Below are 14,619 nucleotides of genomic sequence, written 5' to 3'. Positions count from 1 at the left end.
TCATATTTTTGTTGTTTCGTTAAGTATTCTGCAGATTCATCTGAAAATTTTAGTTTGTGTTAGCAAAATCAAGAGACTTTCTTCAAGAGAAAATTTGTTTAAATAAATGGCAGATTTCTAACCTGGAGCAAATTCTAAGATGATTCTGAATTGTACCCTTTGCACTCATCATCTAGACTAGTAACGATCTCGTTCTTACACTCAGCAAGCATTAGAACTTCTCACGGCTAGTTTTCACAGCAGTGCTAGCATGCCCAAAGAAGGAAATAATGAGAGGGATATGGTCAGGACCATGTCCAGGCTGTGCTTTCTCCACTGGTCAGCAGAGATGGCCTAGCGAGAGTGAGAAGCTTATGCTACACTCATTCAAAAGGTATAGGGGTGCTTGGCCACATTCCCCAGAGCTCATGGAGGCATTGTCAATGCACAAAGTCATCTATCAAGGTTCTTTTATGACCCCCATTACTGCAAAATCTGTACACTTCCCAAGTATTTATGGACTTATCTTTGCACTACCAACTGAGATAGGGAAGTACTATCCCCATTTTACAGATGGAGAACTGAGGCAAAGAAAAAGACCAAGTGACTCATCCATAGCCATACAAGAAGTCTGTGATGCAGTAGGAAATTGAATATGAGTCTTCAGAGTACCAGGCTAGTTCCCCAACTGACCCATCCATCAACCATGCAGTCTGTGACCTGTACAGGGTAGTGGGTGAGAGTCAGGTTGACACCTTCCACATGGAAGCAAACCCCATCTCTCTCCCTCCATCATTTGTCCCCTCTCTGGGACAAGGGATTCCTCATGGAGATTTCTACATAAGAAGATCTCTTCTATGGTTTTTCATGCAGGAAGTGACAATTGGGTTTTGCCTAAATTATCCATTTTATTCAGCAAACACATTATGTTTGATTCAGATCCTCCCAATTCAATGAATCCTAAGGTAATTGAAAGAAAACTGAATTCTAAGTCTGAAAAGATTATTGATGAGAATAAGTGTAGTCTTCAGAACACAGCTTTTTAATTTAATGAAGTAGATTGAATATGTATCTTCTAGAAGCAGTAGCTTGTCTCTTTCTGACATGAAAATAATAGTGTATAACCTTATAGCTAATATGAGACTGCTAAATTGAAATATCACTTCTTCAGCGTAAATGACCACAGAAGCACAGTGGTGTTTGAATCAACGTTTTCTATGATGCTTGGAAATCATATTGTCAGCTGCTTGAGAGAAACGGAAGCATCAGTACATTTTACATTAAATGTGACAAAAACATAGAAGCTCACCTCAAAAATATATCTTTGAAATGTAGGTGTAAATCTCCATTAAAGAGAATAACAGCATCTTGCTAGTGTAGAACTGTTTCCATTAAAATATTTCAAAATAGTTTTCAAGCATCATTGACGTTGCACAAAAGTCCTTATGTTTATACCCATTTTGCAGATGGAGAAATTGAGGCAAAAGAGGTTGTGATTCATTTGGTGAAGGCTATACAACAGCAAATCAGTTTAAAATATAGGATTAGAACTCTCGAGCTTTGATTCCCAACGTACTCTAACCACATTCACTCCCAGCTAGACCATCTTGCACATATTTATAATAAAACCTTGATGTCACATCTTTGTCATTTGAAGCTCCCATTATTTGCCAGTGCTGTTATAGTGGACTAAGAACTCTCACTGGCTTTTACATTGTGGAAGATACAAAATCCTGTCACACTAACTCATTCTGTATTTGCTTCTGAGAAGAAATGAGCATTGATTGTTAACAAGCATCATCAACTATACCCTTGCAATTGAAAATAAAGCTTTTAAAACTTTCAAATAGCCATAGGGATTTGGGAAGTGAATCCTAACTGGCAGCAGTGAGAATGCTGCTAGTCAGTACATTTTTATTTCATTCACCCTTTTGCAGAATTCAGTTAATCACAAAGTGACCCCGGACATTTCTGAGAATTAGTAAAGTTCTGTGGTGACTGGAAGTGTATTTTATAGAATGTCAAATCAATAGGAAAAGAAAATAGTCATTTAGTAAGTTTCTCTTTCTAGAAACTAATTGTTTAAGCAAAGATTTTTGCAAAGTATATACTGTAACAATGTCTGAGCATTTTCATTAGACACGAGCTAAATTGTAAAAGACTGAAGAGATTGAATAACTGATGACACATGAGTAAAATAAAAATGTAAATATTTATTTTATTCTTTTTTCAGTAGTTGAGAAGACTCCTGGAAGAGATTAGGGAATGGGTCATGCTTCTCTTTAAAGAATGTTATGTGAGGCCTTGCAGTGCAATCTGTATCAGATAAGGCTGATCCTTAGGGATTACTCAGACATTTTACACATATGAGAAAGCCATTAGCATACCCATGACACAGCAAAGTATTAAGCACTCAGAATGTTTAGAGTAAACCAAAATGCTGGTACAGCATTGACTCGAAGTATAATTATTCGCAGAATTGAACAATATTAATTATCTTTGAAGTTAGTTACATTATTTAAATTGTGAAAAAAATGTGCTGTACTTCAGTCTTATTAACATGCAGACATCTCAAAAAAACAGGGAAATTCAGAACCAGTAAATACTTAATTAAAACTCTGCTAGTAATAGCTTTTAGTGATATACATAACATAATGATGATGGCATTCGTACTGGTTTGATAGTCTACTCTTTCCAAATGTAAGGTGACTTTAAACTAACCATGAAAAATATGCTCCAGAATGAAATTTGGAGTACACATTTTTCATTTTTCCAATGGCCAGACCAATTTTCTATAAAAGATACAAGTGTAATAATAAAGTAAAATAAGTTTCAGGTTATAGCTTTGATATAAATATTGGATATTGAGTATATGTTGAAATGTGCTGTTTAGTTCAAAATAATGCTGAACAACTTCTAGTATTTTGAGAAAAATATTACAAAATCCATGAGTAAATACTTATGTTCCAGTTGTAAATCCCTGATTAATACGGGCTTATTATAAAAACGCCCAAACTCTTAATTATTTGTATCATTGTAATGTACATGAAGTAGTCTTTTGGGATTCTAATAAATAAAAACGTCCATACGTTTTTGAACTATTCATCCCAGTGTGTAGTACTGTGTGTTCCTCTGAACGTGAAGCCACATTTTATTAATTTTAAGAACCGTCAAGGATTAATTTTAGTATTAACAGATTACTATTGCTTTTGTTGTTATAGTTAGTACTAGATAAATAATTTAGTAACATCTTATCTGAGAAATACATATATAAGATCACTTTACATGTATTATCTCACAGTTTGATATATATTCCCTCCCAATGTATTTTCTTTATCCCAGTACCTTTCTATATTTTCCCACAATAGCCACATAATATAGACAGGCAGCCATAACAAGTGTATTTTACAAAGGATTATGACAAATTAAAACTCACAAAGTGTTCATATTTCTTTTAAGTAAGAAGATTGTTGGTCTCTCTCTGTGAAACCTGGTTTTGTTCAGAGTGTAGCTGCTATCTTGCAGGACTATGAATGTTTTCAAGTATTTCTGCTTAGGATCACCAAACACCACCCACCAGTTCTGCGTGAAATCTTTTCATCATGAAATGTGCATTACAAAGTATCTCGTGTGAGCAAAAGTCACTTTTCATTAGCTGTATCATTATGGTGAATGACAATAACAGAAATATTAGTTTGGTCTTAATACATTTTAAATGCCATTTAAAAGTGTATTTCCAGAATAATGTTACTGCATTAATTGGGAAACAACTCTGACTTCAAGAAAGTCTTTGAAATGTTGCAGATGTGGATCACATATATTTGTCAATTAAAAAAAGGAAAAGAAAAGAAAAGTTATGAGCGTTTTAGTAGATCTAGCCTTTGAAATAAAATACCAAATCCATCTCAGTAATCTAAATGGATTAGCACAATGTGGAATAAGTTATCTACACTTGGCTGCTGAATTTCATATATAGTGAATCTTAGCTAATGTATGCAGAATAAAAGTGACAACCGGATCCAAAGCATACTACCCTTCATCTGTTAAAATTATTCATCTTTTCATCTCTTTGTAGCCCATTGGTGCTTTGAACCCAAAGAGAGCAGTGTTCTATGCTGAGCGCTACGAGACTTGGGAAGATGATCAGACTCCACCTTATCACTACAACACCCATTATTCAACATCTACTTCTACGCTGGCCTGGCTTGTTCGTATTGTAAGTAGTCTTTTGGATCCTGCTTTTCATTTAATATGTTTACTTGTGTTTCTTTCTCTAGTATATATGTACCAGTACCTATATTTCAAGTTATATAAATACATTCCAGTCAGATCCTCCTGATGAATGTCGAATCATGTAAAAGCCTCACAAATTTTCCATCTGCACTCTGTCTACTAATCCCTAGCCACTAGGGTGGGGGTAGGGTCCTCCTGCCCTAAGAATCAGAGGCATGCTTAGAACTTGAAGTGTGGCGGGAACTAGGAAAAATAACTAACTTAACAAAGAAAAGTCAACTCAAAGAAAAGTTCCTAAACAGTAAAAGAGTCCTGTGGCACCTTATAGACTAACAGACGTATTCGAACATGAGCTTTCGTGGGTGAGTACCCGCTTCGTCAGATGCATGTAATAGTAAAAGGCGTTCAACCCACTCAAGCTACCCTCTCAGTTTAATAACTTAGGTACTGGTGGGCTTTGCAACGTGTCGTGAAATTTAAAAAATAAAGTAAACAAAAAATACCCAACAACAACAAACACCTTAGGCTTTATCAGACCAGTGGGGGAATTGTCCGGGTACACCGCAAGAAGGACAGGAGAAACTTGTTATGGATTTTAATCGGGCCACAACTTTATTATATAGATGTCTGGGACTACCCTGCAGATAAAGTGTACAGTGCAGACAAATCCATGCTTATTCAAATCAATTCTCCAGGGCTTCCACCAGCCCCCCTTTGTTTCCGTCCAGGTCCCCCAGCCGATCCATGGCTTGGAACTTGCCATCCACCACCCTCGGGGGAAGAGGGGAGTCATTGCTGCAAAGCTGACTACGAAGCACATTTTTTACAGCAGTTTCTGACCTTCCTTCCTTCCCCCGCAAGGCCCCGATAAAGCAGAGCTGTCCTTCCTGGGTAAGCCCCAGACAAACTCTGCCCCAACTTAATTGTGGTGCAGTCATTATAGCATTCAAGTTGTATATTAAAACAGACATAAAATTATGGGCCACTGAAATTGAAGGTTTATTCCCATTGACAGAAAAATAAAATGTATGTTTCCAAATGAATCAAAAACAAGTGTGTATTTTTGGATATTTTGAAATGTGCACAGCACATTAGAGTACTGAAATGTTCTTTCATTTCTGGAAACTTGGCATTAAATAAATTAAATAAATCTTTGTAAATGGATCAAGCAATGGGCCCAACCTGCAAAATTTGGATCCAGCCTGAACACCAGAGCAATGAGGCATAAACATAGAAATATGGATTAAAGGCTTCAACTTCATTGCATTACTATAAAATTAAATTATTATAGAACAAGGATCAGCAACCTTTGGCACATGGCTCACCAGGGTAAGCACCCTGGTGGGCCGGGCTGGTTTGTTTATCTGCCGCATCCGCAGGTTTGGCCGATCGTGGCTTCCACTGGCTGAGGCTCGCTGTTCCAGGCCAATGGCGGTGGCAGGAAGTGACGCGGGCCAAGGGATGTGCTGGGCGCCCTTCCTGTAGCCTTCTTTGGCCTGGAGCAGCGAATTGCGGCCAGTGGGAGCTGCGATGGGCCGAACCTGCGAGCCGCATGCCAAAGGATGACGATCCTTGTTATAGAATTATTGAACTTGAGTTAAAACAGCACTCCACCCCAACAAAAACAAATTATATAGGATGCAGGGGTGGCTCCAGACACCAGCGCACGAAGCGCATGCCTGGGGCGGTAAGCTTGGCAGTCACTGTGATGGCAGCAGTTAGGCAGCCTTCGGCGGCGTTTCTGCGGGAGGTCCGCTGGTCCCATGGCTTTGGTGGCAATTTGGCAGAGGGTACGCCGAAGGCACAGGACCGGCAGATCACTTGCAAAACGCCGCCGAATCAACTTGACCAGCAGCAAAAAACATAGAAATGAGATGCTGCCATCCCGTCACACAGCCAGCCAATGGGACCTGACATGGAAAGCCTGACTCCTCCCCTCTTTCCTTGAAGGAAATTGGAGACTTGAGTAGAGAGGAGCTTCAAGATGCACAACCATTGAACACTGCACATATCCGCCATTCCATGCCAATGCCCCAGAACAATGACTGGTTATTCCACAATTGGACGGTCCCCAAAATGACCTTGCTACCCTGTAATCTTCACTAGAAACTATCCACAATTTGCATTAATCAATACTCTAATTTAACCAACTAGGCCTCTTTTGTGTCAAGAAGTTGAAAACACCCACAAAACAGTTTGCCAAGTCTGCCTTGTGGGAAAAACTCTTGAAGGCCTGAAAAAAGTGATTGCTTGAGCCCTTGACATCCCAGGAGATCCAGTGAATCTATCTGCAGGAAGGAATGAGTGGAGCAACTTAAGGGCATCAGAAGCTGGCAGCTCAAATCCAGGAAGCCTCCTAAATGGTCCCAAATGGGGTGGTGGGAACAAATCAGTCAGGGACCATGGCCCAAAGTTTGCCCTATCCCAGACACTACTGCAATATGCACCCTCGCCACCCAACACAAATACCAGGCACCACCCAAATCCAAGCAGCAGAGTGGGGAGAGGAGGGGAACAGGATGAGGATGCTTCCCTGACCCAAAGACCTCCCTAAGCCAAAGGGGTGCCTTTATTGCTCCTGTCACCATCAAAATCCAACCCCGCTGACTAAGGTGTACACTTCCCCTATTGACAATGATAAGGTGTTCAGATCTGTGGTTATAGGACTCATCCCTGCTTAGATTACAAGTGAAAATATTTGTTATCTTTCCTCTAATGCCTGTTTCTCCAAGGTTCAGGTTTGGAAGTAGTGTCAATGATTTGACTGGAGAATTGGATAAAAGTTTGCTGAAATTTGCAGATGACACTAAAGTGTTTTGATTAATGAAAAATGTGAAGGAGTGTGCAAAATTCCAGATAGGCATAAATGCTGTGGGCGATTGGGCAGCACAACAGCAAATGAAGTTCAGATTGGATAAATGCAATGAAATGCACTTTGGCAAAAATTCTCTAAGCTTTCTATTATACATACTTATGGACCATGAACTTGCTAGATCCCCTAAGGAAAAAGATTTAGATATCATTGGGGATCACTTAATGAAGCTCTGTAACCAATGTTCATTAGCAGTTAATAAAGCAAATACAATGCTCAGTGGATAGAAAAGGGAACAGCAAAATTCCATTGGATAATGGTATGCTACTTTCAGGAGTCCTGGTCTAATTTTGGTCCTCTGGCCCTAAGAAAACTCTACAGTAAGTAAAATGTTGAAGGGCAGCAGAAATAGAGATATGGCAAGATTAAAATATGGTAGCTTCAAAACTGGGATTTTCTAGTTTAAAAGGGAGAAGAATTGTGTTCCAAATTACAAAGGCAATAGAAAAAAAACTACTGGTCTTTATTTTTCCCTGGCTAATGATATTACCAGCAAGGAGTTACTCAATGAAATTAATAGCTGGTGAATGTAGAACAAATAAATGCTATTTGACATAGCACATAATTAGCCTGTGAGATTAAATGCCCTTCTAATTGAGAGAAATTTTAACTGGATTTTTTTAAAGGGCTGGATAATTTTATGAATATAATGTGTAGTTGTGTAAACTAAAGTAATAAAATTCTCAAAAAGAACAAGAGTACTTGTGGCACCTTAGAGACTAACAAATTTATTTCAGCATTGTTAGTCTCTAAGGTACCACAAGTATTCTTGTTCTTTTTGAGGATACAGACTTACACGGCTGCTACTCTGAAACCTAATAAAATTCTGTGATTTGAGATAATTTTCTGAAGGGGTCAGGAAATATATCCCCTCCCTGCCTTCACCCTGTATACAGTACAGCACAGTTGACTTGATGCAATCTGGGGAAGTTACACCTTCTTCTGAAACTTTGGATGCTGCACTGACCTCTGTCATAATCAGGACATCGGATGTGATCAACCAATGTTCATAAGCTGTGTAGTCAATTTTATATGATCTCCAAACTGTCACAAGACTTTGCCTGTTTGGTAACCTCTGTTCAAATGAGAATGAGGAAGAGAACAGTGGATTGTTGCATGTTGAGGCTGAGATGCATTGGCAGAGCTGCCTGAGAAACTTGCACTGGCCTGTCTACTCTATGTACTGTTTTAATCAATGCAGTTACCCACACTCAATCATAAACAACAATGCACACATACTGTTCTATTTAAAAACACTCACTCACTTCCTTGTGCCATTTTAGCAGTAAGTTATTAATTGATTGTAGAACTTTTAATATACACTCTTGTCATGCAATCTCAGTCCACAGAGGAAAACACCTAAAAGCTATACTTTTTTCAAGATGACCACTATTATACTTTTAAAAAATATACAATCACTGAAATATTAGTCTTTCTCCTTGTATTTCTACTTTTTCTAAACGTTATCATTTTTGTGCTGGAGGGAGTTAAGATGGGAGTAACTAATACGTTATATGTCGTGATCAGAAAATAATTTTTATTTTATATTTTTTTCATTTGCATGTGACGACAGGGTTTCCTGACTTTTTTCATGCTTCATTTATCATTATAATCAAGAGTAGCCTTAGGCATAGACTAAGTAGTCAGGTACGTAAGGCAATATATCTGGGGAAGAAACACTAGAATAGTGCTCAGGCTGCACTGGCCATTGCAGTTGGCCAGCTCCAACATACTTTTTTCTGGTGGTGGTCTGCTCCACCAACTCCCTTCTAAAAGGTGGTGTCCTGGTTTCTGCTTAGTCCTGAGCAATGAGTGTCCACCTCTCTCAGGCCTTGGCTACACTTGCAAGTTGCAGCGCTGGTGAGGGGGTTACAGCACTGCAACTTACTCGGTGTCCACACTTACAGAGCTCAGCCAGCGCTGCAACTCCCTGGCTGCAGCGTTGGCTGTACACCTGGTCCGCTACGGGGGTGTAGCGAATCCAGCGCTGCTGATGCAGTGCTGCTCATCAGGTGTGGACACTCACCAGCGCTGTTATTGGCCTCCAGGATATTAGGAGGTATCCCAGAATTCCTGTATACAACAAACCGGAAGGTACTCCCGGGAGCTACTCATCTAAAAAACAAGCACAGCTGCTCTTGGCTGAGGAAGCGGCGAGCTGAAGGCTTTGGAATGTTCACAGCTGTTTGCTTGAGGAGACAAACAGCACGGCGGGGGGCGGGGGGAGGGAGCGAGAAGCTGCTTCTCTGGTCTGAAGCCTTTTACATTAAGAGTGATTGAGAGAGGGGTGGGAAATGGCCAGAATTTGCAAGGCAGGGAGCTGTCACACAGGTCTGCTCCAAAAATCCACTCCTCTGTCTCCCCGACGCTCCCTGTCATACTCCACCCCACCCCCCTCTTTTGAACTTGCAAGGCAGGGAGCTGTCACAGTGTCTGCTCCAAAAATTCACTCACCTATCTCCCCCACGCTCCCTGTCATACTCCACCTCCACCCCCCTCTTTGAAAAGCACGTTGTCAGCCGCTTGAACACGGGTATAGTGCTGCCCACAATGGACCACTCCCAACAGCGCTGCAAATGCTGCAAATGTGGCCACACTGCAGCGCTGGTCGCTGTCAGTGTGGCCACACTGCAGTGCTGGCCCTACACAGCTGTATGACCACAGCTGTAACTACCAGCGCTGCAAAAATGTAAGTGTAGCCATGCCCATATGCTCAAGAATCTTTAGCATTCTGGAGTGTGTTCAAGAACTTTAAGAGTACTTCTTACACGTGACTGATCAGAAGCTGAGATATTGTTCTGAGAAGGAAATGAAGACAGAGGACCTTGTAGGTTTCTGAGTGAGCTGATGGGAAAAGGAAGATGGAGCAATTAGTAGGGAAGATACCAAAATCTATCTTTGCTTAGGGTAAAGCAATTTACCTGAGGCCAGTCTAGAGTGTTATTTTACAAACAACTTCTTTAATATATCTTAAATTAAAATCCTAATATATATTAGATCAAAGAGTTCATCTCACTACAAATTCAGGGTATAGTTCTCCCAAACCCTAGGGAAAGAACTTGTTGGCTATTAAACTGTTATATTTGATGATCACTAAATTCTTCTTAAATGTTGCTATAAAGTATCCAAGTACTGTGAATACACTGTGTGATTCACATATGGTTCCTGTACACTATCTTCCTCCAGTGTTTTAAAAACAGCGATTTCATTTGCATGTTTGCCTACTAATTTTGGCCTGTATTCAAGAAAAGAGCTCCTTTTGTTTGTTCGAAAGTTCTTAATCTGAAGACTCTGCTTCTTCTTCAAGTAGTGTTCCTATGGGTGCTCTGTGTAGATGTATCTGTGCCTCTAATCAGAGATTTTTTGGTAGCAGTGTCCCTTAAGCCTGCACATGCATTCTCCCACCCTCATGGTCTGCCTACAAGCTATTTAGCACTGCCCAGGCGAACCCCCGCTCAGTTCCTTCTCAACCACCTTTGGCCTCAAACAGAGCAAGCAGTTGTCCCTTCCTTATCTGCATCATTAGCATAAGTAGTATTTGTTTTTGTTTCTTTTGTTCTCCTTAAAAGTTAGTATTTCCTTTTTATTCCGTTGTGATTAAAGGGGGAAAAAAGAACTTTTGTTTAAATTTCCTGCCCTGTCTGGGGGGATTCTCCCCTCCCCAAGGTGGGAGAGGGCATTTAGAAGACTCTTAAGTTTTTTCAGTTAACAAAAAGAGAGAAAAAGAAGAAGAGTAGGAAGGAAGACCTTTCTTTTGCATTCCGCATTGTTAGAGGGTGATAGCCCCAAACCCAGGGGCATGCCCAGCTCTCCAGGTTCCAAGAGATGTCTCTCCTGCAAGAAGCAACAAAGAGTCCTGTGGCACCTTATAGACTAATAGATGTATTGGAGCATAAGCTTCCATGGGTGAATACCCACTTCATCAGACGTGAGTATTCATCCGTGAAAGCTTATGCTCCAATACATCTATTAGTCTACAAGGTGCCACAGGACTCTTTGTTGCTTTTTACAAATCCAGACTAACACTGCTACCCCTCTAATACTTGACATCATGGAAGTCTCCTGCATGGAGTCAATTCCTGCAACAGCTAGGCACTCTCACTGTGACTGGTGTCTGGGAGACTCCCATATCCCTCAGAAATGCTTCCCCTGCCACCAGCTAAAGCTGCAGTCTTGCAGGAACTGAGAGCTAGAGTTAAAACTCCTTCTTATGGAGAAGACACTTCAGTCTCCAGGGGACTCCGGTGCTGACCCCGGATCATTCCCAGAGCCTTTAACTTCAAAGGGGGTAGAGTTGTAGAAAAAAAACAAACAGTCTCCCCCTGTAAAGTTTAGGGAAAAAGACTCTGAGTCATTGGCCAGCCAGAGGTGGTTCCTCAGTGCTGCCACCTTGGTGCCGACAACACCGGCAGCTCTGAAGCATGGAACCCAGAAGGGGGCCTCCATTATGAGCTCTGCTGCACCACCTGGAGAAGCCAGGGGCTCAGGCTCTCAGGCAGCTATACCATCCCCCAAGGACAAAGACAATTACCATGCCATCTTTAAATGAGTGGCACAGAGAGAACTTTTGGTACCAGCTGTGACAAAACTCGTGTCTAGGGAGTACTCTACACCTTCTCAACCATTGGTACTGACAGCATACCTCAGAAACTCCTCTGCAGTGCAAAGTTAGCCACAGTACCACATGAGCTCCAGTATCCTGGAGACCTGATGGTTGGGGAAGAATCTCAATCCCCATTACTCAGTACGGGGGCCTTGGTACTGAGAACATCCTGGCACCGGAATCACTCTCCGTACCAGGCCATGTACCACCAATACTCAAGTCAGCGCTGCCTGTGCACTGTCTGATAGCGGCCAGGTGCACTGTCTGATAGCGGCCAGGAGGAGGAGGAGGTCCTTTTCTTGGCCCACCATCACAATACAAGGGTCCTCCTCAATTCCACTGAGCCAACCCATGATTATGATACAGGCCCTCTGGGGTAACTCCACTGCTCTTGCTCTCTCCTTCCCCACCCAATGGCCATATTGCGATCCTTGGGCAACATACACATCCCACACGTCACAGATGTTCAGTGGCTTTCCGAAAGAATCCACCAGATGGTATCATACAGCCTAGCTGTCCAGAGCTCAGGGAGGAGGAAGCTTTTCAGAACAAGATGAAGGGCTCAAAGTTACCCCTCCAGCAAACTTCTTCTCATCTCCCCCAGATGAAGCTGTAATGCCTTGCTGCCATCACTAAGTGGTGATTTTAAGAACTTTCTGGATCTTACTAAGAGGGTGACAGGTGAGCTACTGGTTCCCTTACAAGAAGTGGCAAATACACATCACAAGTTGGTGGATATTTTGCACACCTCCTTCTCATCCAGAATTTCCTTCCCAATTAATAAGGCATTTCTAGATCCTGCCGGAGTCATATGGCAGCCTCCATCACATCAACCAGCAACCTTCTTTCCTGGCTGTCTGGCTGGTGAGTCTTGCTCACATGCTCAGGGTTTAACTGATTGCTATATTTGGGGTCGAGAAGGAATTTTTCTCCAGGGCAGATTGTCAGAGGCTCTTGGGGGGGTTTTGCCTTCCTCTACAGCATAGGGCACGGGCCACTTGCTGGAGGATTCTCTGAACCTTGAAGTATTTAAACCACAAGTTGAGGACTTCGGTAGCTCATAGGTCAGGGGTTTGTTACAGGAGTGGGTGAGTGAAATTCTGTGGCCTGTGTTGTGCAGGAAGTCAGAATAGAAAATCATAATGGTCCCTTCTGACCTTAAAGCCTATGAATCTATGAGCAAGAGAGATGAAAAAACAATGCTACATCCCTCCCAAAAAAGCAGACTTCCTGTTTCAACATCTGCAATGCAACTCCATCATAGTGGTTAATGCATGAGGCAAGCAGCATCGTGCCAAGTTGACCCCATGTGATCAGGCTTGGGAGGAAAGGATAGTTGTCTGTGACATTACAATTTAGAGTTGCAAATTAAGCTGTCATGGCCAAATATGAGTTTATTAATTATGGGAAACTGTGTGTGTTTCTGGAACATTTGCTGGAGACACAAAAGGAGTAGTTTCAGGCCATTTTCACTGAGGGTCAGTTAATAGCCAGGCTGGTGCTAGAGACAGCAATGGACATAGTTGATACAGTGGCCTGCCCAGTCTCCATGGCAGTAGTAATGAGGCAGGCTTCTTGGCTATACATTTCTGGGTTGCCCAAAAAGCTGCAGAAGATCTCCAGTTTGAAGGGCCCAAGCTCTTCTCCGAGAAGACAGATTCTTCTGTCCACATTCTGAAGGATTCATGGACCACATTATACTCCCTGGGAATCTACACTGTGGGATAGAAGAGTAAATATACCTCTCAACCACAGCACAGGTCACAACCTCCTCAATACCCACCATCTCAGTGCTGTTACGAGCTGCAGCATAAGAGGATCAGGGCTCAAAAGCAGAAGCAGTCAGCACCCCAATCTGCAACCTATCATACCACCTCTTCTAAGCTCTTTTGATGGGTTGGTTGAGGGCCTGAACAATTATACTTTGCAACACAGCTGCCATCTACACAACTGTCATGCCTCTTTAGCCTGGCCCTCTTTCACAGCAGTTGGGAGAATATGACCTCTGACAGATGAGTCCTAGAGATTATTTTGAAGGATTATGGCATTCAATTCACATCCCTCCCCCATCCCAATTCTCCTTCCCCGTCCCTCTTCAGTGACCATTCTCATGATAACTTACTTCATCAGGAAATAGATCATTTGTTATGCCTATGGGCCGTAGAACCTGGTGAAACTCAGGAGCAAGGGGTTTTACTCCCATTATTTCCTGATCCCCGAGGCAAAGGGAGATTGGAGGCCCATTCTAGATCTAAGGACATTAAACAAATACATATAGGCGCAGAAGTTCAAGAGGGTCATGCTAGCAGCCATTATTCCAGCTCTAGAGCAAGGAGAGTGATTTCCAGCCCTCGACCTACAAGATGTTTACTTCCATATCTTGATACAACAGCGTACAGGAGATTCCTATGGTTAACCTTTGGGCAGGACAATTATCAGTACAGACTGCTCCAGCCAGGATATTCTCCAAGATTCTCTCCATCATAGCAGTGCACTAACCCCAGTACAGTGACTGGAGTTTATCAGCATCAACCTCAATGCAGTACAAGCAAGAGCATTCCTCCCACTACACAGACTCACAGATGGATGCCTCCCTAATAGGCTGGGGAGCTTACCTATACAACCACAAGGTTCAGGGCAAGTGGCCTTCCACAGAAGTGACCCTCCATATCAAGCTTTTGGAGCTAAGGGCTGTCAGGAACATCTGTGTACCTTTCTGCCTTTCATCAAGAACACCCACACAAAGGTCATCATGGACAATATAGTCTGTATGTTTTGCATAAATTGGTAATGGGGTGCCAGATCTCCCTCCGTCTGCACAGAAGCACTCAAATTTTGGAATTGGTGCAACCATCACAGTGTGCTCATCTCAGATACAGATACAGAAAGTGACCACTGATAGTCTCACTTAGAATTTTTGTCGTGACCACGA

General features: G+C 42.0%; 1 protein-coding gene across 10 annotated transcripts in view; it reads left to right on the top strand.

The window, feature by feature from the left end:
- The window catches only part of NBEA (neurobeachin), an 862,398-nt gene that overhangs the window by 737,987 nt on the left and 109,792 nt on the right, over positions 1-14,619 (top strand). For all 10 annotated transcript variants that reach the window (XM_075061639.1, XM_075061640.1, XM_075061634.1 and 7 more), the window contains one exon: positions 4,055-4,195. In XM_075061639.1, coding sequence (XP_074917740.1) covers positions 4,055-4,195 — 141 coding nt within the window. The remainder of the gene's footprint in view (positions 1-4,054; positions 4,196-14,619) is intronic.

Source organism: Chelonoidis abingdonii, chromosome 1 (assembly GCF_003597395.2).
Source record: "Chelonoidis abingdonii isolate Lonesome George chromosome 1, CheloAbing_2.0, whole genome shotgun sequence".
Taxonomy (NCBI): domain Eukaryota; kingdom Metazoa; phylum Chordata; order Testudines; family Testudinidae; genus Chelonoidis; species Chelonoidis abingdonii.
Note: the sequence above shows the minus strand (reverse complement) of the source record. Positions and strands in the feature narration are given on the sequence as shown.